This window comes from Malurus melanocephalus, unplaced genomic scaffold (genome assembly GCF_030028575.1).
Source record: "Malurus melanocephalus ecotype Western Australia unplaced genomic scaffold, MMel_1.1 scaffold_96, whole genome shotgun sequence".
NCBI lineage: Eukaryota > Metazoa > Chordata > Aves > Passeriformes > Maluridae > Malurus > Malurus melanocephalus.
The window spans coordinates 1,237,403-1,263,195 of NW_026623328.1; the positions used below are offsets into that span (position 1 = coordinate 1,237,403).

At 41.1% G+C, this 25,793-nt stretch overlaps 1 protein-coding gene across 2 annotated transcripts in view; it reads right to left on the reverse strand.

Annotated features, from left to right (window-relative positions):
* Positions 1-2,095: 2,095 nt before the first annotated feature.
* The window catches only part of SCAPER (S-phase cyclin A associated protein in the ER), a 132,393-nt gene continuing 108,695 nt past the window's right edge, over positions 2,096-25,793 (reverse strand). Inside the window, exons 28-32 of one of the 2 annotated variants that reach the window (XM_057368706.1) lie at positions 24,880-25,117; positions 21,780-21,929; positions 6,713-6,904; positions 4,143-4,194; positions 2,096-2,548 (exon numbers count right to left, since the gene is read on the reverse strand). In XM_057368706.1, the coding sequence (XP_057224689.1) occupies positions 2,454-2,548; positions 4,143-4,194; positions 6,713-6,904; positions 21,780-21,929; positions 24,880-25,117 (727 nt within the window). In that variant the 3' untranslated portion in view covers positions 2,096-2,453. The remainder of the gene's footprint in view (positions 2,549-4,142; positions 4,195-6,712; positions 6,905-21,779; positions 21,930-24,879; positions 25,118-25,793) is intronic. The other variant, XM_057368705.1, reaches the window with a different exon arrangement.

Sequence of the window (25,793 nt, forward strand, 5' to 3'; positions counted from 1 at the left end):
CTTTGTTTTTTAATTATTCTTATTTAAAAACAAACAAAAAAAATGTTACTGACGGCCAAAAAAGCACCGGGATCCTCGCTGCCTTCACCAGACCGGAGAGAGAGCCCCAGCCCTGGTTATTTCGTTGTTTTGGGTTTTTTTCCCTGCGGATTTCGATGTTTTTTTTCCCCAAAGAAACGCGGATTTCCCCGCCGRAGCCCGGCACGGTGACAGGCTGCTTCGCTCGCAGCTTGTGCTGGGGACGGTTTTTCCTCCCTTTTTGAAAGGGAAAAATTAAAAAACAAAAAATCTGCAAAAGGGGGAGAGATTCCTCCGGCGTGCGGCCGCGGAGCCGGCCTGGACCTTCCTCCGCGGAGTAGCGCCGTCCAGCCTCATCTCACACCGATGCCTCTCCCGGGCCGCGGCGCCCGGCCCCGCACGATCGCTGGAAAAACGGGACACGGAAACGAGACTTTTTAACGGGAAAACCAGTACTAATAATGTTAAGTTATCAATGGACGAAGGACGGATTATTGCGCCTTTAACGATCAAAAGTAAGTTATTGTTATTTATTGTCAGAGTCAGCGGTTGAATAGTGGGATTAAATATTTTGGACTTAATAAAAAAAAAAAAAAAAAAAAAAAAGAAACCAACAATGGATTTAAACGAAAAAAAGCAAAAACAAATTAAAAAATATTGCGGGAGGGCGGCGAAAGGCTCCCCGGGCGCGGAGTGGCGCGGCCGTCCGGATTGGGAGTGCAACAAAGCGGGTCGGGACGGGCACAACCCCGGCTTCTCCCGCACGGCCTCACCGCACCGCGCTAATCGCCTTTCAGAACCGGGGCCGCTTATTTATAGCGGAGAGGCGGAGCGCAGGTTTCCCTTTCGGAGTAGCCCSCAGGCTCGCCCGGGTCGTGCCCGCACCTGCTGCGGTGCGAGGCCGCCTCGCCTCCTCCCTGGGGGTGGTGGGACTGGGCGGCGGGGGCTCCCCCCGGGCGGCGAGGCGAGGCGAGGCGTACCCTCCCGCGTATCCATYCCCCCCTTCCAGACCCAGGCGGCGGCTCCTTATCTGTCTCTGGCATCACCTGCGAGCGCGGCGGGGCCGCTCTGGCTCCCGCGCCCTACCCTTTTCCCGTGCGGGACTGCTCAGGACCAGCTCCCCGCAGGATCGCAGGCCCGGGCAAGCTCAAGCCACGGCGAGCCGCGCTCCCATCCCCATTCCTGGGCACCCGGGAGCGCGGGGAGAGCCGGGTCCTGCCGGAGCCCTCCCGGCTGCAGCGGATGGGCAGCGCGGTGCCGGGCCGGCTCCACCACCCCGGGAGGCTGCGGAGTGGTCGAGCAGGACCGGGCTCCGAGGGCGAGCTGCCGTCGGGGCGCATGGAGGGGCCCGGGCTGCGGGGCCGCCTCAGCCCCAGGCTGCTCTGCATCCTCGGGACGGGCAACCTCCCGGCTGGGGACAGGTGGGGATGGGGATCCTACCGCCCTCCCAGCCCCGTCGCGGGCCCCCTTGTTTACCTGGCTCTGTCCGGGTCGGGCTGGGCTCCGCGCATTCTCCCGGGGCTAGACTGGAGCGAGGAGCGCGGTCTTGCCTCGGGACCGCTGGCCGCCTCAGGCCCGCGCCGGGCCGGGCCGGGCCGTGCAGCTACGGGCGGTGCGGGGGCCGCCAAGAGGGGACTGTCCCGGTGCCGGTCGCGGTTTCGGTGCTGGTCCCTGCTCCGGCACCGGGCGTTGTGCCGGTCCCTGCCCGCGGTCCGGGATGGGCGAGGCTCCGCCGCAGCGCAGGGCCCGGGGATGGCGCCCCCTCAGCGCCCCCGCACGCGGGAAGGGCTCAGCCCCGCGCCGCGGAACCGCCACCGCTCGGAGAGCATCGGGAGGCTCACACCAGCGGTGCTCCTCTAACCGAGACGTTAAAAATGCATGAGGGCTAAAAAATCCGTATTAGGTGACGTATCCTCAATCACCCAAAAAATTATAAGCAAACTTTCCCCAGGGTTAGATCTGACAAATTATTTTAATTTGATTCTGATTGACTCTKGATTAACGAGAAAGAGTCTTAAGAGTTTTTTCCGCCCTCTTTCTGAGTCGTGTTGCTTATGGTAATTCAAACACACTGACAATTGTAACGCAGAAGTCACACAAGACAGAATAAGTTATTTTATTACAAGATATATAGAACATATTTTCTCTATTTGCAACCTTATTTCAGCAGTTCTGCAGTGCAAGTCCCACCACAGGGCAGAAAACACCAAAATCATGACATTGGATACATGAACGAAATAAACTCAAATTATCAAAATTACAAAACAGAACTTGGAAGTATCTACAGTACTTATGATATAAATAGTGCAAATTATATATCTACAGCGTAAGTATTTAGAGTATCAAAAACGTTTCGGAACAGCCTTTTAAAGAAGGTAGTCAGCAGGAACTGGTCAGTGTGACGATGTTAGGGATTTAAAAACTAAATACAACTCTTATTTTTTCAAGAAGAACTGTCGAGCTTCTTCCCAGGACTGCCGCGGGAATCTGTTGGACAGCTCAAGATAATCTTGAGAACTGAAAAATTTTTCTGTTGAAGACAGAACATCAAATTACCAAGTTATTCCCTCTTAAGATAAGATGGCAATAAAACAAGAATAATGAACATGCAGCCAATATTAGATACTTTAAGTCATTTACTCCCCTACCCCTATCAAAATCTTTTGAGACCACGGGATGACACTTCTGTGGAGCTCAGGACATCTACATTTGGCTTTAGGAACAGGGCAGAGGCTCTGATGAGCAAAGGCTTCCATTTGTAAGCTGATCAGGCTCTCTGCCCTACACAGAGGAACATTATACATCTTTATGTTCTTGGACCCACCGGGGACCAGCTCAGCCTCGTTCAACTCTGGGCAGCCTCAGCGGCGTTTTCTCTCAGCAGCTTTTTTATTTTTCCACGAAAGGCTGCAGAAGAGTTGTGCCCCCAACTCCCCAGAGCTGACAGCACGAGTATAAATGCAGCTTTCACTCCTAAGAGCACGCAGTGACGTGGWCAGGACTTCACTGGGAGCAAGTTTGTGGCTCTGACCCTCTGTGCAGCACCCAGCTATTAATTCTGTGCTTTCAGCTTTTATTCCCATCAATGTTATTATTCTCATTTGGTTTTGGGGATTCCATCCTTCACATTCAAGTGATATAACAGATATAAAGAATCCTGCTAACGCTAAGTCAACTTTTTTTGCAACTGGAGAGTGTTTAGAAATCAGACTTACATGTCACAACATCCTTGTTTAAAAGTTCATCCAGTTTGAACAGTGAAAATAAAAAGCAGTTTTCCACTTGGATTTTAGACGTTTCTTGAGCAGATTCTTGTGCAAACACAATTCTGGAAAGTTTATGGTGCTGACAATACAGGAGGCTGCTTAAGACTGAGATGTCTAATGTGGACAGCAAAAACCTCCATAAAGTTGCCTTAATTTTGTATTTTGTAATTTATTTTTAAATAAAAAGTYGATGGTTTAGACCTAGAACCACTCATCTTCTGGCAAACATTGAACAAAACGGTGGTGGATTTCTGTTTGTTATGAGGTAGAAATGACCAATGTCCAAATGCCACATTTTATGCAAAATAAGCTACTCCAGACAAGATGCCCATCAACACTTTAATTCTGGATGTGTTCAGCAAGTAACAGCCATCTCAGCTGAGAATCTTTCAAATGTTTAGCCTAGAAAAGTTAACTGCATTTTAAACTGCATTATTTAAAATGAGGGGAGGAGGAAAAAATAATGACTTCTGCAAACTGACAAACTTTAACRGACAATTACAGGACAGTATTTTAGAGATTTTTGGCTCCCTGGGTGTCTTGGCATGGCTGCATGGCTTCTGCAACCTAAAACTTTTGAAGGCAGCCTTTGTGTCAGCTAATTAAAAATGTGCAGGTASAGTATCACATTTTAAGACACGATAGCACACAGCATTTAATAAAGATTAACAGTCTGAATCCCTGACACGATGAGCAGCGGACTGGGAGACACATATGTGTAAGTCAGGATCTGAGTCTATCCCCAAACTGTAAAATTGTGCTGCAATATACTGCCTTTCTTTTCATCAATGCYGATTCAAAAAACTTAGATCACAGTAAAATACAGTATCTACACATTTTGTTACCCATTGAACGTACCCTTYTGCTGAGATAACTGATTATCTGTTTGGCCTGAGCTCTGAGCAAAATCCTATGGAGAAAAAAAAAAAAAAAGACATCAGGTTTCAGATCTTACTTTTGAGGAATTAAAACAACATTTTAAAGTCTTCACATRAAATAACTAATATTTTATGTAATCTGCAAATTAACAAACTCTGGCTTGTTTGCTACATAAGAGAATGATGACAGCACTTAAATTCTGTAGTTTACAGTGGATTTTTTTACATTTATTAGTGGATATTTTACATTTATTTATACTTGTTTTCAAAAAATATTGTTTTATTACACAACRGAGAATCCAAGGCTTTAATGCCTTCTTAGGAAATAGTTATTATTGTGATTTTTATTTACCATAGCTGTGTTTCTGGAGAACAAATGGCGTTTCAGGTTTTTGCTCCTGACTCCAAATACACTCTTAAAAAATTAATGAAGGATCCGAATTTCAGCGGCTGTGCTTCCCAGTGACCTGGGAGCCTGAGATGCTGATCTCCTGGGAGAATGTGGAGCTGCTGCCCCTGGCAGCCAGCTGTGCCCCCAGCTGTGCCCCCAGCAGGAGCACCCGGAGCCCTGGGCGATCCTGGTAGTATCCTCGGAGCCAGCAAGGACACGGACCTCGCCCGGACCCAGGCAGGGATCCTGTCTTTTSTGGGACTATCCACTCCACCGAAGAACGGATTCGCCGAGATAAGATACAACATAGCAAATCATGGACACTCCTAAATGCTTCTACTTATTTCTGCACATCTCAAAACAGAAGTACCAAAAATAAACAGGCTGATGCAAACTTCAGATGTTGGAAATAAATCTATTGGTAGGGAGGTCGCTGTAAAATCCAGCAACGCTCKTCCTTTGATTTCCGCTGCACACATTGAACACTCTGTATTTAAGTGTTATATTCGTACACACCACCAAACTTTTACGTAAACGGGGCTTCTTTTTACATTCCCTGGCAAAGGAAGAATCTCATTTTCTAGTCACGGGGAGACATTTTACAGTCTTTCTCAAACCTKCTGCTGAAGCAAATGAGAGATTTGCTTGACAAATAGCAGCGAGTTGAAATAAAAGTAGAGATTCAAATCCYTTCTGTGTGTGCGGCATCTCGGCATTCCTTGGATCCTTCCAGAACTGCTCGCTGTGTATGCATGTGCAATGCTCAGGATTAGATTTTCAAATGGGCAAATTACTGAAGGACCAGTGAAGTCAGCAGTAATAGGACACTTTGCAGCACACACATCTCTTCCATATTTTAATACAGCACGTTTTTAAAAAAGCCTGCAGGAATAACACACGAACTTGCCATCTGGGATATACCTCTAACTGGAAATCGAATTAGTAATGTTGACCCTTACAAATATACTTACGCTTTACCGTAGCTACTGGGGATTTTAATGCTACTCCATCTCTTAGAGAACAGAAATTAAGGTAAACAACCTTAATTATTCATAAATTCATTATTCATATTCTCCTCCACTCTGATGTTTTTTCACTGAAAAAACACCCCAAAGTAAATTCGCTGCACTTATTCAAAATTCTTAAATTTTTTTTTCCACTGCAACTTCTATACTACAATCTAGTTTCACTATAAGAAAGTCAAAGAATATGAATTACAGCTGTGTATTTAGCCAGTAGTTCATTACTACATGGCAATTTTTAAAAACACTCAGTCCCCAACATGAAAAAATAATGCTATGAAATTATTTTAGTATTAAAAAGATAAGAAGTAGTTGCTCTCAGAAGTCTGATGTTATGCAAAGAAATCTAATAAATATTTCGTTGCTGTGCTTTCTCTCTCAAATGCATGTAGCCCACTCCTGAACTAGCTATAAAACATTAGGCCAGAGAGTTTGACTAGCATTTCTTTATCAACAACAGTAACTTTCAGGTGACTGATAAAAGTTTACAGACTCCTAAAAGCGTATTATTTTTAATAGTTGAGTGTTTATGAAAACTGCATTTATGCACTGGAAACAGTCAATAAAATGCATGAAAACCACAAGGCATGCAAAAAATCTGATAGATGAAACAGCATATAAATTTAGACAAAGGGAAGAAAAATACTGCAAATCCTTATTCAAAACAGTATTTGTAATGACCTCAGTGGCTTACTGTCAAAAATAAAGATTGCAAGATTAGACTGGTAACATATGTTTTGCGTATTTTCTGCATAAAATATATACACTTATTCAGTTCTCTGTAAATCTATGGTACACAGTATACAGCTGTACATTTGTATGTAAACACATTAATATACCRATTTCAGATATGCTATATGTGCAGGAATTTTTGAAAAAATAAATATTTTAACATCTACATCAATTCTTCCCAGTACMTCCAGTAACTTTAATGAAAATAGGATTCTGAGTGGACAGTGAGAACCTGAACTACTCAATAACCTTTCAGTGTGATAAGATGCCTCAAGTACACGCGGAATGTGTGGTTTGAGAAGAGCTGCAGAGAATCTGAAAGTACTTCACGGCTGTTTACTTGTTTTATTGCAGTTAAAATCCCCACACTGAAAGCAAAGCGCCGGCAGCGCGCTGCAGCAGTACCTGGATGAAGGTGGCCAGTAAAACACAGCTCATCTCCTGCTCCAGGATGATCTTGTTCTGAGGGTTATTGTAACAAGCAGCTATGAGCGAAGGGAAGAGCACTTTGATTAAACGAGGATCACTGAAATACTGGAAAGGCAACTGGCATAGTTTTTGCAGCACCGTGGGGTGACGGCCAGATTGTACAATGATCTGAAAATACAAACATAACAAAATTAAACCATGTGATCTATCCGTTCTTCTCTTCCTCTTAACCACCAAGGGTGCTGAAGTCATGCTAAAAAAATGAGCATGGATGAGGAGTAAGTACTAAAAATAAAGTCCATAACATTTAGTTCAAATAACTTCGGTTTCAGTGTGCAAGTACTATTTTTATTGCAGAGAAACTAAAAAAATATAAAGCTCTGAAAGTTCTTTTTTCTGTATCAGTCAAAAAGACAGTAAATAAGCAAGGGATTAATCTACAGATTACAATAAAATAGATAATTTAATACCTTAATTCAAAAGACAAAAAATTATAGCACAGGGACTATTTAAAGTTAGAGCTACGAAACACAAAACCCCAATGCCTGCCATTTAAACACACTAAGCATGGGGGAAAAAATCCAGAGAGAAATCACCAGGATTTTAAAAACCCTCCTGAAGCTCGACCATCCCTTCCTCGAGTGCTCTCTGGCAATTCGAGAGGACTGTGTTTCATGGCAGATGGCTGCGTGTATTCTCAGGCACCAAAAAGAAAAGGGGATTGTGAGCTGCCCAGCGAGGAGTTTCTGTAAGGAGAGACTCAGAGAGATCCTCCCATCTTATCTCAGTTTCTATCAGTGCCATTGGCTCTAAAAGGAGAATTGTTTAGATAAATGGGACTGTTGTCATGAAGAAGGCTAAGTTTACAACTGTATACATCTGAAGAAATAAGGCAATGCTATCACTGGTCTCCGGCAAAGGAACCTTTCCAATTCACTTGATATTCTTATAAAATCTTGGTGATAAACTGAAAAATGCCCAAATCGGATCTGTTCCAAGTAACCTTGATTAGACAATTACAATATGAAAGAGCTGTTTGACCCAAAGTTGGCTTTTTGGCATAGGAGGAAGCTCCTATAAGGTTGGAACACTGTAAAACTGAGGGTCAYGACTGTAAATTGTACTTGGAAAAACACAATTTTACAGGTACACACCCAGACAAGACTGCATTCAAATTAAAACCAGAAGGACAGAAAGAAGCAGTTGAGACTACAGGAACATAAATTACAGGGATTTACAAGTTTTCAAAGCACTTTTAACAATACCTTCAGAGCACACACTAAGTTGATAATGCAGCTCAGTTTAAAAACAAGATGAACAAAGTAATACTTTGCATTTTTTTCAGTTCACCAGTCAAAAAAGACATTGAAAACCTTTCAAAATACCAGTAACAATGTCTTAATGCCCTTAAAGACAGGAGGAATTTTTAAAAGACAGCCAATAAAGTGACAATTAAGCATAGATTCACACACTGTTTTGAGGAAAATATCACTGAATCACTGAAGCATTTGGATCATTCTAAACTATCAGCTCCCACCCTGTAAGCAAGAGGTGCCCTCCAAGTTCGGGAATACTGYTGAAATTTTAAATTAACCAGAGTGGTTATTATACTATTCTATTTTTCTGTGGTAACTTCTACAATCAGAAAAATATTTAAAATAAATTGTAATTGTACTAAAATAACTATAATTGATATTTCTGATCCACGTCAGAACAAGAAARCTTTTTAATGGCCACCATACCCTTGAAGAACAGGCCAGAGGCAAGGAAGTTTTYGGGACTTTTCATTTTTCATTTCACAGTTCACTTCCTTTACCTGTCCTAAAAATGCCACAGACAGTTAGTGAAGTCTTGCCAAACTCACAGTGCAGATATCCAAATAGCTTCCATGGAATTAGTATTTCATTATCTTTTCCTTTTCAACAGTTTTACTACTATGATGTTATCAACATTAAAGATAGGAAGGTATATAYAGGGGCTGCTGACTGTTTTAATCTGGTATTTATCACATGTGGAATCAATTTAATGATTTCAGCTCATTGTACTAATGCAGCTACTAAACCTGATACACTATATTATGTACTCTGAAGAAAAAAGCCATGAGTCACCCCTTACTGGAAAAAACCCCAATCAAATAAACCTGCAGCAGAGCACATATTCCTTGTTCACTGTCAACGCATGGAGAAAGTGAAGCCCAGCACTTGACTGAGCCAATGAACAACAAAGAAAACAAATGAAAACCTTCCACTTCTCTTTCTTGATTTTGTTTTTTTTTTAACAGACACTTGGTTTAATAATTCTAGGGAGTTCTGCAGGCCAGGAATATGGAATACTCATCTTAAAAAATGCTCTCATACAAGATACAAACTCCTGACTGAAAAGCAGYTTTGCCTCTCCTCCTGCCACATACTGAGATCCAGACACATTTACCTAGAATTAGCTTTTCTTGTTGCTCTTTCTCTAGCCAGAAAGTCAGATATGCYTGTCAAATGTAACAGGATCCTAATTAAATCACTGCATTTCTGTACAGCCAAGCATTTAAGCACCTGCTTAACTTCAGCTACGTKCCTATGTTCCATTAATATTTGCTTGTGGCTTTCTTTTCCTGAACTTAGACCCATCAAACTAATCCAAGCTACTTTTTTTTTTTTTTCCTAAAATCCACAGCAGGCAACTCACATTAATGTTTTCTGTACTTCCTTTAAAAATGTTGCTTACTCTTAAAATATATAGATATTTATACAATTTTATTGGTTTTGCCTGTGTTTAGCTAGAATAAATTCTAGTCTAGCTTAGTTTGTTTATGCCCAACATGTACAAAATATTAGAAAAATCCTCTGAAGGCCCAAACAACACACAGGTAGGAGATACAGCAAATAGGTTTCTGAAATGCTATTTCATGATGAATCAGTGAAATTTCCTTTGTGCCACCAGCCAAACTGAAGGCCCTGATCATTTTGGAGGCAGAGCCCTCATCACAGATTGTGGTAAGAACTCAGCTCCAGCACATCAGAAAGCACTGGCCAACACTGTTAGTGCGAAAATCTGCTGAGAAGGAGAGGCTAGAGCAACTTAAATCCTCATCTTTAGGACTGCAGTCTTGCCTGCTTGGTGTCTGAATTTCCAGGTCTCCCACACCACGCAGGCTGCGCCTGCTGCATCCACAGCCAACTGTCCAGCATGGTGAGTGATGTGGTGACCCGTGGGAACTGTTCACTCAGAACACCCTTCAAGGTTGCCTATCAGTTATCTTCTGTCACTCCCACCAGTTTATAGCCTTCTCCAGGTCCTGCTAATTTGCTTAATCTCCAATAGCCAGCAGGTCAGGCTCTCTCCTCTGCCCCACTACAATTCCATGCTCCCGTGTGACTCTTTGGGAAGYGCACTCTGCTCTCACAAGTGCAATAATCACCCTGATCCACTGTGCTGGCATTTCTGAAGTTTATCACTTAGGGAAGCAGGATTCCTCATTTCTGAAGCCTTTAGATGGAATTTGTGTTTTCCTCACATTTACTCGGGCCAATAYTCACTGCAAAGTGCGCTGCTTGGCCATTTGCTGCAGTTCTCACTGTGAAAGCCTGAAGCAGTGTAAAAGTCAGTCTTTCAAAACAGACTCCAATGACAAAAGCCAGCAATATGCCACACAGCACTTGAGCAATAAAATAGAACAATCAATCAAAAAAATTAAAAGCTCCGTGTGGTATGAAACAGCAATAAAGTTGTGAGGGGAACTCATCATTCCGCTGGGAGATAAGGATTCCCCTGTCACTAAGGCAGGGCTACAGACCTAGGGTGTCTGCTGGGAGGATATTCCATCCTGGAATACCCATTCTGAGGATATTCCATCCTGGATCCTCAGATCTTCCTTGTGTGTCCACCAGGACAGCTGCACCTCCTCTGCAGCCACTGCTTCATGGCACAGAACAACTTCCCAGGACTGAATGCCTTTTCTAGAGAATTAACAGACCATATGAACCCAAAAAAACTTGGGTATGATTTTCCTCTGGGTAGCAAATGGGAATGTTACAAGTCATTTAATTTTCCAGTGAGCTCCAAGGGCCCCAAAATAATGTTCTGATGGTCCTGAAGAAYGAGAATCACAAAAGTGAGGGAGGGAGATAACGTGCAGCACACACGGGGCAAGCTTTGCCTGAGACCTAGCAAGGGAAAGGTGTTTGGGTGATCACCTCCTAAGTCTATTGATASACACATATTTTAATTTTTATAATAATAATGATATTTACACACACATATGAAATATGTATCATACTAAGCTGATTATATTTATACATGCATAACTATATTTATACACATATATGAAACTAYCATTACTTTAAAATGCATATGAATGTATTTTTGTCAAAGATAATAAAATCCTTGTAACTGATAGGATTCAGAAGTTTTGAATGGTACAGCAATGATACAGAATATCTCAACAGTTACAAGCCAAGTCAGATGTAAAATCTTACCAATTTGACAGGTAATTTTACAAAAAATTAAAATAAGAATCCTCTAGACATTGAAACTGTATTTTCAAAATCAGGTAACTAAGTATATAAGCATCTTTTAATAAACAGGATTTTCATTGAATAAAGTAAAATGTCAGTTAGAAAGTTGAAGAATAGCTGTATGCAAAATACTGAACAAATATTAGTTACATTGAAGTGAATTGATAATGCATATATTCATATCATTCATGTATTCATATGTTCTGAATAGACATGTAATGGAGATGCATGCCAGTAATTTATCAAGAACTAGCAGTTCAATTAAATTGCCCTGTGAGGATTTATTATGGAGTAGCATTTTTGGTGACCATCTGAGTTTCTTTTTCCAAGTTGTGACCGCACACATTTTACATCCGTAAYGCATTTTAAAAAGAGAAACTTAACTGAATTTAAAACTCTGCTTGCAATCTTTCAGAGATTTCAAAAAGATTATGATTCCAGATTGGTTTCCAATGGTTCTATGCGTGTATGTTAAATAGTCAGATATTTTATTACAAATAACTAAATGAATGCTTCAGTCTCAGACCAAGAACTTTTTCACTGCTTTTGTGCCACACAAGATTAGTCCAGGATTACTGCAGACTGGAAATGCTGATTTTTAGAGCAATATTTAGTCTAGTTCTACTGGTGGATTTAGGTTTTCTTGCTTTACTTGGACATTTGCAGCTCCATTAAGGTATCATTCATGGCAGTTATTTCTGTCAATCTATACAATAAAACCACTGGAATTTTAAAGAAACTTATTTTCTAATCAGGTAGAAGAGAAAGCCAGCAGCAAACTTTTTGTCTGTGCAAGGGCAAAAAAATAACTGAGAAGTGATTCACTTTTGGGAAGAAACTTGGGGAGCCAATCTAAATGTGGCACCAATGGCACTGCTGGGACACAGCCCCCACACATCAGAGCTGTAGGGACAGGGCATGGCCAAAGCACAAGGTGGAGACAACAGCCACAAACTGAGCTGCCACCAGAGCCCCTGGCAGTGCCTCCCCAGCAGCACAGAGCTGCCTGCTGGGCACCACCATTCCCAGGGCTGCCTGCTTGGCACCACCATTCCCAGGGGTGATGGAAATGATGGCTGCTTTCTGCTTTCCTTCAGTTTCATTCATCCACAGAAGAAAGGGAAAATTGACAGGGGAGAAAGGAAAAGGATTGCCAAGGAGAGAACTGAAATCTGGAGGCACAAACCCAAATGGCAAGTTTTGAACAAAACCTTACAAGTCATCCAAGTGCCCTGCTCWTGTGTGATTAACCCTGCATGACAATGTCATGCTCTTAGTATTCTGTAGTCAGGCTGATGATTTTTATCAATTTTGACTAAGTATTAGGAGTTGTAGCTCTTTCATCGAGTGAAAAGTGTGACAAAATTACACTAATGTGGATACAGGAGAATGCAGCTGGGAAGTAGAACTTCCTGAAGCAAAACTTTCCTTGGCTCTTGGAGAAAACCTGGCAGTGAAATGGTGTGTGTTCCACAGGTACTTAGAACCAAAWGCAGTTCTTATCAATGGGAGCTGAATTAACTTTCTAGAAAAACATCCTTCCCAACAGAATTTCCTTTTATTTTTATGCAATGAAGCATTAAAATGTGTCCTTCTACTTGCCTGTTCTCCTCTCTATAATGTAGTTCACGTTCAGATGCAATTTTCTTAGAACAACTCAGCCTAAAAATGTTAATGGTTCTCAAAGGAGCACTCCCTGCCTTCTCTGCTATCTCAGATGATCTGCGGTTCCAAACTTCAACGTGGCCATTATAAACATTAGGATCTTAAAATGGTAGTTGGTATGGAAACTACTAATGCTTCTTTTCCATGTATTTATCATTTATATAAATGCCAATTCTAATCTGTACTAACAACTAATAACTTCATTGAACAGGAACTGCACATCTAATTCCTGMAACAACACTATCCCATCAAACAGTTAAATCCCTTTGTTTGATGTCAGCTTATTTACAACTTTGYAAAAGAAGTAAGTCTTTATATTAGTAGTCCAGAGTTTCTCTTCAAAGCTAGATCTGCATTATTTCTTTGCTTCTATATAAACAGATCTCATACTGCTAGTATTTAATCAGCAGAATATGTCACCACTTAGGCTCTTCTTCTGTTTTAAGGTCAAGCTCTTTTCTTTGCATTTTGCAAACTCCACTATTGGCAAAGCTCTGAGCAAAGAATGCTCTAAATTCCTCCTAGCATTTCTCAGGAATCAAAGCAGTATTTCCATGCAAAAAGAAAGTTCCAGAATGCTACATTCAAATTTAAAAATAAGAATTTTGCCTATTTGAAAAATTCCAGTGTTTATTTTCTTAGTGTCACGTGTAAGCTTTCAGAGAGAAGATAAGGGAGCTYAGGAATAACATCAGTCTTCCTATAAACCACATTCTAAGCAGATTCAGGGGTGCCCTGTGTATACATCACAAAAAAAAAATCAGTATTTGTGTAATCATCCTGAGACATATGAACGTTTAGGACAGGACAAGGGCAACTACTAGCACAGTGATGCACGGAAAATGTGGAAGGGTTTATCAAAAGTGATGTTASTGGAAAATCTAGGAAAAAAGAAATTCTTTATACAAAGCTTTTGAAAAAGTGCAGCTCAAAATGACAACTAACAAGTCACCTTAGCTGTAAGACACCAAATGAAGTACATATAAGATTAAATTCAGCAATAAATAAAGACTGTTTAACAGATACTGTAAAAGATAAACTTCATTACAATATGATGAGAGGAAAATGGAAACAATTCTAGTAAGTATCGGGGTTACTTGTTAATTTAATACATGTCCAGGCTACAGGATAAAATTGTAATCTAATATCTGACATAGAAAAAGGTACTAAGGAAAAGCCTAACTTCAGAAGTGATAGCATTTCAGCATTTATTAACATAAAAATAAATCTTTAAATGTGAGGTTGATCTCATGCTTTATGTTAATCATACACCTAAGGACCTTGTTAAACTGAAGGGTATCACTGCTTTCTAAAAAACTCTAASCTTCATTGTTTCTACAAGTATATAACAGAAGATTCATAAGTTTAAGTGTTGGCCTCATAATTTTGAATCTGAAAATATTATTATACATCAAACATATGAGAAATACATATATTCTGTCAGATAAAATAAAAAACCCCATTATGGAACATCTGAAATCTTCAGGTATTATCTGAGCCCTGAAGTGAGCAGAATTATCCTCTGTAGCCCTGCACTGTTTTTGAAGAATCATCCTCACGCTTAGGTAACATCTTCAACTTCCATGATGAGCCGGTTACAAATTGAAGTTGCTGCTTTGGGCATGATTCTCCAGTCATTTCCACAGAATAAAACCCAACTGATCTGAATGAAGATGATTTAAAGGGCAGAGAAGAAACAAGACACGTCGACAGAAGTTTAAGCAGACTATTGGCTGAGGTTYCTGCCAGCATCCTTGGAAACAGAGCTAGTTTGGGTCAAAATCCCCAGAAGGTGTGAATAATTCAAACATTACAGTCTAAAACACATAAAATCTTTTTGTGTGTCTCAGAGCATTTTCTCTCTTCAAAAGTGAATGTTTTCTGTCACACTGTGAAACCCTACTCACAAGTAAGCTATACAGTCTTGAAATTATTATTCCTAGCACGTTTTGTCTTACGGCTTCCACARGCAATGTAAAGGGTTCGTCAAAGTATCTAATCATCAACTAAAACTTGTGAAACACCGAGCCATTGGACATATTACAGAGCTGGCTGAGACAAAGCTTCAAACAGAGAGCGAGAAAATGGGCTTTTCTGCCACACAAAATGAGCTACAATTTACCCTTTACTAAGGGGAGAGAAAGATGAGCAACATTTTCCATAGTACTCCATTAATACATTTTGTTCTTTCTTTATGTTTCAGTATCGCTTCAATCAAGTGTGACTTGAGCTRAACATGACCCAACGTGTTTGGGAGACTTCTCTGGGCCTCTTGCAGGCTGYGAGCCTCAGAGCAGCATCCAAGGGCTCCGAAGAGCTGTCAGCTGCTGGGAACACAGAGCAGCCCGATGTTCCCTTGGCATGGGGCTGCCACGTCGGGGACAGCCAGGGCAAACTGAGACTTTATGGGAGAAGCACAGGGAGTTCCCTCACACATGAGGCCAGGCAGACAATAGCTCGCAAGGCTGATTAAATATTCGCAGGCTGCAGAYTTTGTTTTAAGTTTCTGTGTGAAAAGCAGCTCCCATGCAGAGGGGCCGGGGCCGGGCTGGGTGGAAGCAAACAGGAGGATGACGGCGTTGTGCAAGCTCCGGCCTCCGTCCAAAGCCGGGGCAGCCCGGGCCCGGGTCTGAGCTGGGAGCAAACTGCTCATTAAGCAGGATTATGCCAAACTCTGTGGTGTTTTTCCGATGTGGACAAAGTTCCACTGGGGATTAAGCTGAGACCACCGAACTTGTTTTATCTTGACCCAGGAGTAAGATTAGAACGTCGCTCTCCAGAGGCGGCATTAGCCGATTGCTCCCTCTCTTCCTCTCTAAGCCTCAGTTAGGGACTGTATTTTAAGGTTGTTGAAAATACTGGCTTTTATGACATTGGGAGATAACTTTATTCTTYTGGATTTACAGTTTGAGAGAAAAACAGTAATATAAATCCAAATGCATTAATTTCTCACACTAATTCCTCCTCCTCCTACAAGAATCAGCCAGCCATCAGGAACTGAAACTTAACACACTTTATTTCAGGCTATGTCTCTGTTCGTATTAAATTACCTTTCCCACATACTTTCACAAAACCAAAAAATAATCTGGGATGCATTYTGGAATGTTAGAAATACAATTAAGATGTGGCACATGAAATGTGTTGTCCCAAATGCTTCTGACATATTTGATTTGCTTTGTCATAGATCATCCTTAAAAAGTTCGTCAGGAAACTCAAACAACAACAAAGGTGTCTGACAAATTACCTAAAAGGCATCCCCACTYTTCCCTGACTGCCCAGACAGGAATGCCATCCTTCCTGAAGACATTGGTTCACTTAAGTGAATTTATGTGGTCTGAGGATGTAAGGCTGCGAGAGCCAAAGCATACATTACAGAGCTGCCTTAATGTACTCCGCTTTAACTCGGGCACTTTAATCCTTGGGGGATTTTCGTTCACAAGCTGAAGTGCTTCTAAATGGGAGTCAAGACTACAACTTCACATGAATCACTCACTTGCCAAAATCAGCTATTCCACAAAATTTACCAGGCATATTTTTTGTTCAAATCTATAAAGCTTTAAAATGTCAAGGTGTGGGGTTTTCTTTGAAAGGTTTAAAGAAATAAACCCATAACCTCAACATGAAATCAATACTCCTAAAAATCCCTCTCTGGGAAGAAACTAAGAGAAAACAAATTCTGACTAAATCAGAATTAAGTAATTTCAGATACTATTTCTTTACAGATAGGGATGATTAACTGCATGCTAACTACCAATCCTGCATCTTTACTCTTACGCTGTACTTTCATAAACTCCATGTACCAGATCAAAATCGTTCCAGTCCCTCCATAGCCCCAAAAGCAACATAAACGATGAAAGTTTAATGATGGCCTCTAGTAAACAACCATATGGAAACTCTACATGATATTTTTCTAACTTCCAAGTTTTCCTGTCGACTTCTGATTTTCACCATTTTTCCATTTTAGAAGTATTTTTCTTTCTTCCCGCTTACACTAGAGGAAACTGGCCACATACTGAAATTCAATTTGCACTAACTCTGCAAAAGCACAAAAYAATTTCCCTACAGAAGGTCACTTTTATTCTAAAGTTACTTTGTATGTGTCCCTCACAACCACAGCTAGGAAGTGCCACATACAGATATATATTTGCGATACAGAGTGTGAGACAAAGTGTCCTGCTACTTTATGACACAAGTAAGACTACACAAAAAAAAAAGGCTAAAAGAAAATATGACTACAAGCCAATCATTTAATAAAAAAAAAGGAAAAAAAAAATCGAGATGAAGCCTTTCTTGGGGGCTAACATTCCCATGCTCTGGGTGATGTGAGTCCTAAATTTCAAGATTCTTTCACAACTGTGCCTGCCATAAAATATTTCAATTTCTTTACACATTATRTTTTTACCTGTGATACTACTGTGTGATGTTTTATATATTTAACATGGGAAAATTCCTCTCCCAAAATATTCTGTAATCTTATTGTTCCTTACTCCTTTACCTGGAGCTTGCTGGGATGCCTGAAACATGTTTTGCAATAAAGTTTCCACACCTATACAGGAAGGAAAAATTTCTACCAGGTGGCTAATACTATTAAATCTAAATCTCCGTGCCTGTATTTTCAACATATGCATTATTTGATATTAACATTTCAATTATTTGTGGATTTATAATAACATACCCTTGCTATGGACACAAATATGTAGGGRCAGAGGGGYTGGAGAGACAGAGAAGTTAGACTGATGAAGCTAGAAGACTTTTGGGAATGAAATCCTTTCTTCAAGGATACACARTGTGTGCAAATTTTTAAAAAACTTCTGAGATAAGTTTTTACTTCTATCTAAAACCCCAAATTTTACAACAAAATTCTGAAAAGCTGCTYACAATTTTCCTAACTCTTTYRGCAGACAGATTTWGTTTTGAAATCTGGTAATAGTATCTTCTAGAAACATACAGTTCTTATCTTACAAATCCTTAAAGTTACTGGGATTCTTCTAGAGCACYMTAAATACAGTGTGCATCAAAGACTGGGAGAACAAAARCTATTTTTATTTAAATAAAGGCACAGCAATGCAAATAACAATGCAACTTTTTCTGGAGCTTGTCAGCAAGATTGGGAGTCTGAGGATCTGATTTGTGAGGACTTTACAGATGAAAAATATTCCCTAACTGCAATGAATATGGAAAGATTTCTATTCCCAATACAGCAAATCATCTGTCACTCCTGTTAATTTAATTACAGGACCACAYTCAATTATCCAATATAATATGCAAATAAGGTGACTTGACAGCACATGCTAATTATATTCATTATACTAATTAAATCAAACAATGAAAGTGAATAAAAATATAATGAAATAGAAGGATACGTTTAATGAACAAGAACATTTTAATTAGAAACTGTACTTCCACAGCCTGATATAGTAGGGTTGGCTATTGAAAGATGGGACATCATTTTTATTACACAGTTTAGCCTTCCATGTCTACCCTTGGTGTCATGGGACCTGGTTTTGTATGGCCATAGATTAAATGGTGGCCAGGAAAAGAGAATCCCTTTTCCCTGCTCACAGATGCCTAATAAAGCTGAGCTGCTCTGTGAAACGGGGCTGTCTGGCTCTGTAGTAAACACAAGTTCATGTGCCGATACAAAACAGGGCAGCTCAGGCCTCGCTGCTGGCCTTGGAGCATTTCAAATATTAAAGAAACACTCCTTGCTTTTTGAAATTTTCAGTTTCATAACTGATTTATTTCTTCAGTGACAGCAGCTGCCCTGGAAAAGCTTTATGAATGTTAAAACAAAATAGGAAAGAAGGAAAGGAATATTACTAATATATTATATGTGGGCAGAGTCAGCAAAATCACAGTCTTTTTAAAATAAACAGAGCAAGCACTATCAAAACACTCAGGAATGTGTTCCTTAGGAATCCATTGTCCTCAGTGTTCCTCGACAGAATCACTTGGGCCGGGACCAAGAGCCAGGCGTGGTGGAAACACCAAGTGAGAGCCCGGGCCCTGCCTCGGCGTGTGGGACCCACYGAGAGGGCCCCTCTGCTCCAGGGCTCCTGGAAGCTGCGGGGAAATCTGAGTCTCCACGCTGCATAAGAGAAAAACCCTCCTTTTTCATTTGCTACTCAACTGAAGAGAAAGACTTTTACAGACAGGGTAATAAATGAAGGCAAACCTGTATTATATTAAATGACCAGCATATGATGCTCCTGGAAGATTTTGTTCTATGAATGTGAAATATTTAGGAAATTGCCCTCTTATGATTCTGACTGCATRGTGGTAATAGTTCACTTACTTAAATCACAGTACTGCTACAGAAGGTCAATGTTGACATTGACAGGCTGTAAAATTCCCTTTTTAGAAATCTATTGATTGWCCAAACTGGGGAACTGCTTTTATTWTTTTTTAATAATTAATGCCTTTTTYCCTTATTCCAGTATGCTGAGTTGGATATTTATCTGTTGATGTGGATTGAWAAAGGGACTGCAAAAAGGGACACTGAAAACTCCAAACTGTTTGTCCTTTTTTGTTTTGAATATTGAAAGGATTGAAAAACACACCTCAGTTTGTAGTAAGAAATACAACTTTAGAGAGGAAAAGACTTTAAACTACAAACATTTCCAAACAAATGTACATTTGACTGCAAGAAGAACCTGAACCTGCCTTAAAATACGTCAGTTATTGACTCAGTTGAAGTTGGTTCAAATACTAAAAAGAGCTATCTGGCTTTATGAAAATTTGTTTTCATAGCTCAAGTCTAGTGTTTCTATTTTTATTACACTGTATTTGCCAGGACTTCAAGCCTACTATTTGAAAACTTTCACTGTGAGACCAATTTTTTATTTTTAGTAGGACTCCCCAGATGATCAACAACGAAAGAAAAAATTGGAAGCTCTTAACATAATAAAAAATTAAACTATAACTGAATGAATAGAAAGCACTTCCCTCTTCATGAAAGGCAGCCTGTCTTTTTGGAAGTCACAACACCAAGAGCACCTTAAAATAATGGCTGTAAGCAAGTCGTACTGCTTTGCCTGGTAGTGAAAGAAAAATTACTTCCTCTCACTAAAAAACCGTCCCTGTATTTTTCAAGTACCTGACTGAGGAAAGCTTCGGTTTTTCAAAATGCATTTTTCAAACAAAAAAAGCTGAACTGAAATGCCTCTTCCTCAGTTAAAAGCTTATTAACGAGGACTATTAGAAATTACATAAAAAGTTAAGCACCTCATGACATCTGAGACAGTACCTCCAAAGCAAACCACCCTAAAAGACAGCTTTTAGGGTACAAAAGTACTGACATACCGTGGCTGGCTGATGGAAGCCCTAAACTTGACCCTGAGAGCTGCACGTTCAGCCCTGAGAGCACATGCTGAAGACTCCAGGACCCTGCCAAATGCCCAGCTGGGCAGCACAGTCCCAAAGGCTGCCCCTCAGTGCCCTGGTGGCCCCTGCAGCCCCACAGCCCCAGCAGCTGCTGCCAGGGCAGTGCCTGCTCACCACTGCCAGACCTTCCCCGGACACCAGCACTGGCAGCACTGCAGGCTGGCACTGCTGCAGGAAAGCYCTCTTGGGTGCTGCTCCTGGCACAACTGCAGGGGCAAAGCCCCCATCAATGAATCACATCTGTTTGGGCTCCTGTGCCAGAACAGAAATTTTTAAACTGCAGAGAGAGGGCAACGTGGTTTGCTGGTGGCTTGTGAGAGCCAGCACGGGGACTCAAAGTGGCAGCAACATCACCCAGGGGTTAAAAATGACCACGCTGAAGTGCTGCCAACAGGCAGCTCCAGATCCTGAGTGGGATTTGGTCACACAGGGAGGGGAGGCTGCAGGATCCTCCCTCCAGCTGTGGCCAGTGCCACAGAAATGTCACTCTATAATTATATAACACTTGTGACAGCGTTGTCAGCTGTTCCAGTGTTCCAGTTCCAGTCAATAACTGTAAGAATGTTATGGAGCAGCTTTTCTTTAAACTTTCGCTGACAGATTACAGCACTTCCTGCTCCTGCTCATCAGCTGAACTGAGGGCACTGAGCTCCTCAYCCTGAACCCCTACCCCAAAAACTGAGCAAGACAGAGAACAGGTGGAATCAGTACAGTGAGAAACTTCACAAACTGCAGCATTCAAATAAATCATATGCAACATGTGAGAACCGCAATGCAGCACCTACACGTTCAGTCAGGTCACATATTCAGAGAGCAGCRCCAASCCCTGCCCTGCCCAGKACACCCTGACATGCTACACAGAAGCTGAGGAAATCAGCCAAATTTTAAGACTAATATAACTGAAATATTTTTTGAGTTTTGCGTCTGTTATTTTATAAGCCAGTAAGAGAGGTCACAGAGTCCAGTGGCCGAAGTGGACAACAATCAAGGAAGCTAAAAGGGAATTTCCACTGTTTGCTGGACAGGGCATTTGGTTTATTACTAAAAACATTCATGGAGAAGAATAGCTTAAACTTAAATGAGCAGGGAAATAGCTACGTTGGCATCCAAGGACGAGTCTTCATGGGAGAGTAGCTTAGCTGGCTTTAAAAAGGTTTAACTTGGGTACCCCAACCATCTGATCGAGCTGCCACAAAGCTAATTGAGAATTAAAATTATCAGTAAAATAATAATACACTTTGGCAGGGAGCAAGGCTAGCTAAAATCAATGCATTGGCAGCCTAAGAACAGGGAGTTTGCTTACAGACACAAAATGAACGTCTTTGTCTCAAGATACAACTTCAGTTTCTCTTCTACAAACACATCCGTTTGTGCTCACAGGAATCCCMAGTGCTTCAAACCCAATGCTGAGGGGATTGGTTTTCTGGAGGGATCCATGACTAAATGAGCCCTTGATAACTTCTGATCCCATTTTCCATTTGCCTTACCTGGTTATCTGTGTTGTTTACAGTGAAGTAGCCCACACAAATAATGACTTCGTGTAGCAATCCTTCACAGGTATGCTGGGAGCAGTACCACAGCAGGGAGCTGATAATGTGCCTGAAGGCCAGGGACAGTCCTTCAGCTCCCACAATCGACTGAAAAAAAGCCCAAGAAACAGACATTACACTCCAGCAGTATGTTCTAGAACTTGTGKGAGTTGCAGACACATCAACTGCACTGTTCTGAGGGGTTTTTTGCTAAGTACAGATTATGTTCTTTGTTGTGAAAGGCCAGAATCAGAGATCTCTTTTTTTTTCAATTGCTTATCGTTTACAACTGAAATATAACATTAAGAGCCACAGGAGCAAGAATAAATTCAAATTTTCAAGGGACACAGGAAAAATTGGATTCTGCTTATTTGACATTCAGTGTAGCATTAGGGTGACCATTTCATATGACATACATTACATGATCCARGAAAACTTAATAACATTTCTTAGGAATAAGCAAAAGAAACCAAACCATCTTCATTTCTGCAACAGAGTAAAATGCATTTCTCATAAATAACTCATGCTCTGAATGGAATACAATGATTAATAACAAATAATGACTTTGCAAACATTAAAAAAGTTAGAAACATCTAAAAGGAGAGAACATTCAGCTGCAAAGCTTCCTGGGATGTTTTTTTAAAAGTAGGCAAATTGCTGTAAYGTGGAGATTCAGAATTAGATTTTATCTGTGCAGCCTACAGCTTCTATTTAATAAACATGTCAAGCAGACAGAGCGACATAGGGTCAAAGGGGAAAACTAAAGTACAAGGAATGAGCATGACAGTCTCCTAACTCTAATGAAACAGCAATGCAGGCCTGAGAAAATCTCTTTCATTTCAGAGCTTTCTTCATTTTCTACCTTGTAGCCTKTGCTAAGTACATATACATAAATCCCAGGCCGTGGCATAGTTTAGTCTTACTGAACTCCAAATATACCCAGCAAAAGCAGAATCCTTGACAATGAAACCAGACTCAGCTGTGGATACTTTCGATCTTGAACTTCAAGCATTCTGGTAAGTCAGTATATTTTCAAAATTTAATGCCCCAATACAGCCACCATTTACTGCTTTAWGTCATGTAAATGCCATGTTCTCAGGTCCACCCTTATTTAATTAGTGCTGGCCATGCATGCTGTGACCCAGCACTCSGGGTTTAACCTCCCCTGATAACAACAGGCCAAAGGGCAGCTGAGTTTGTGTATAAAAGTTAAACTAATTTTTCAAGGAAACTATGCTTCCTTTTTAGCCAGAATTAATATCAGCTCAGGACCCTGTGCTGTTTCTCACTACCATCTTTCAATTGTTTAGACTGTCAAATTAAATGAAATATATACCCATGAGCCATCTGTGCTAATACAAACTCGAGAATACCAGACCTCTTCCGTTAATCAGAACCCCCTATTCTAYAGTCCTACTAATTTGTGATAAAACTATTCCTTAGAGATAATGATCACTCAGTACATAAACGAGGCTTTCCCTCTGCTGTCTGCCAGCCTGCTACRGCCCACAGGTCAGAATGTCCAGCAAACTGCCTCAGGTGTATGTTATTTTTAACATTAYAGAAACAAATCCCATTAAGGCACTGAAAGGGAGAGCTGCTGAGGCTGCCTCAATGTGCCTGTCCATCACAAACACCATGGTGCCTACAATTCAGCAAACAGCTGAGCAGAGCCCTGTGTCCATGAACTGAGGGAATTCATTCACACTGGTGGGCTTTCTGCCACCCTCCATGCAATAATTTCTAACTTGCACCATTTTAGGTAGAACAAACTAACGCAGACCACGGGATTTAGAAGTTGCTGTTGATGGTTTGTTATAAATGCTGAGACATAAYGGTGTTGGTAGAGGGATCAATCCTGACAGGGTAAGCAGGAGATGATGTTTTAAAAATGAACAATGGTTTCTTGGGCTATCAGGGATTAGCCCTCCAGCCAGTGTGAATTGMTACAGCTCCCCTGCAAGCTGTGCCTGTCCCAATTCAAGCCTGWCTCTGGCATACACCTCCAGCACCATATAAACAGCCAGGTTCAAAGGTACAGAAAGGTGTAAGAGAGAACTACCTTGATTTACACAAAGAAATGGGAGTCAATAATGTGTGCAGTGAAACTCCAGTAAATATCCTCCTTCTGACCRTGCAAAGAAACCCTGACTGGACTGGATCCTGCAGCTGCAGCCATCAGATGAACRCTGCTGCACACAGGACAGCTGCTGCTGTTGTTACAGATTAGCACAAAGGTACTGAAAATCCAAGGCAAGAAATGCAAACTGAAGGAGCCACACTAAATTCTTCACTTGTGAAAAGCTCTCACTGAGTTTAATACATTTCAGATGGGGAGTATGATACAACACATGCAATTACACATTAAATGAAAAGGAAACCTGTTCTGTTGAATTATGTCAGATTGATGCTGCTAAATGTGTTTTCCAAGCAATGCTTTCTGACAGGTGTTTTATATTAACAATACATCTTTACCAATTTACCTGAGAAATATACCAGTATTTGAATGGCAAAATGATTCATTTACATTCAAAATGTTCACAGACAGAGGTAAGCAGTCCTTCTCAGGACTCAAAGTGCAATGTTTTGGATTTTTTCGGTAATAAAAAAATTTCCAATTTTTGGTGAACAAAATAAAAAGGATATCAAGTAATTATCAATTTCAGCTGCACAATCTTAAAGCAAGTGGCCCCTGAAAGCACTGTAAAATGTGGTTATAATATAAGCAAATYCTTTCACATAACAAAAACTGTTATTTTGTTCTTTTGACCACATTTTTGTGTCTTATTAAATATAAAAACTGTTATGCCAGAAACAAATAAAAAAGAAGTTTGAAGATGTAATGGATTGAATTCAGCAATGCTGTATTCTAAATTTTCATTTCTTAGTCAAATTGCTCAGCCATAGCTATATGGTAGATATAGCAACAGTTACAAATTTAAACATTTAATCCTGAAAGTTCCTTCAATAACTAAGACCTTAAAAMCAAAACTTAGTCCAAAGATATAATCAATAATCAACATTTCCCSACTAAGAAAAGTTGTAAAACACGTGTTACCTGGAAGGCAGGCAGGTCAAGAACAGCAAAACTATTGAAGAAACGTAAACTCTGAATGGCAACCTGGACTGTGCTGGCAGCATAGCTGTCTTTGGGACTGGCTGTGTTGGGATCAGAGATGGTGCCGTGRAACAGAACACAGTAGAGCATATGCAGGACTCCAACCAGATCCGTGGCCTGAAGAGCTGCTGTTAGTCCTGTGGGGTCCTGACGTGTGGTGTCAAATATGTTCCAGGATCTGCCAAGGAAACATTGAGCCGGCTCAGAGGGGAGCGSTGCTCGGCGGGAACGCTCGCCCAGGAGGCAGCGTCCGAGGAGCCAAACCTTAGAGAAACTGGGAACTGGGAAAAACCTGATGCCTAATGTGCCAAGAAACCACAGCGTTTCCAGAAAGTATTTTCAATAATTAAGGCACTCTTTCATGCTCTCTTTAATTGCAGCTCAGCTGTATCATTCAGGATCTTCCTTSACATTCTGGTGCCCGTGCTCTTGAGACCAGCGTGAAGTCTGGGGGCACTCTGGGAGCAGGCAGGGGCTCCATGCAAGCCCTGTCTCAGGTCAGTAGCCTGCTCTCACCTTTCTTGCTTGCAATAGCAGCAGTGGGAGAACTCCCTGGACCCTCTCCTGCCACAGTGATGGGCTGCAGGCACAGGAACAAACTGCCTACCTAAGTAGCGAAATAACTTACTGGGAACAGATGATCTTAATCAAATGGTTCTGCAGGAATTTCAGAAGGAAGTGCTTGARCAGTAAGAAAACACACTACTTATTTCAGTCAGATGCTGTCGTGGGAGACTGCAGCAGGGCAGCAATGCAACTACGAAACCAGCACAGCTCGTGCACGTGGGAACCGGGTTTCTTTGCCATCTTTTGGGTATGCACATAAAAAATGGAGAAGGGTTTTGGTTATTGAG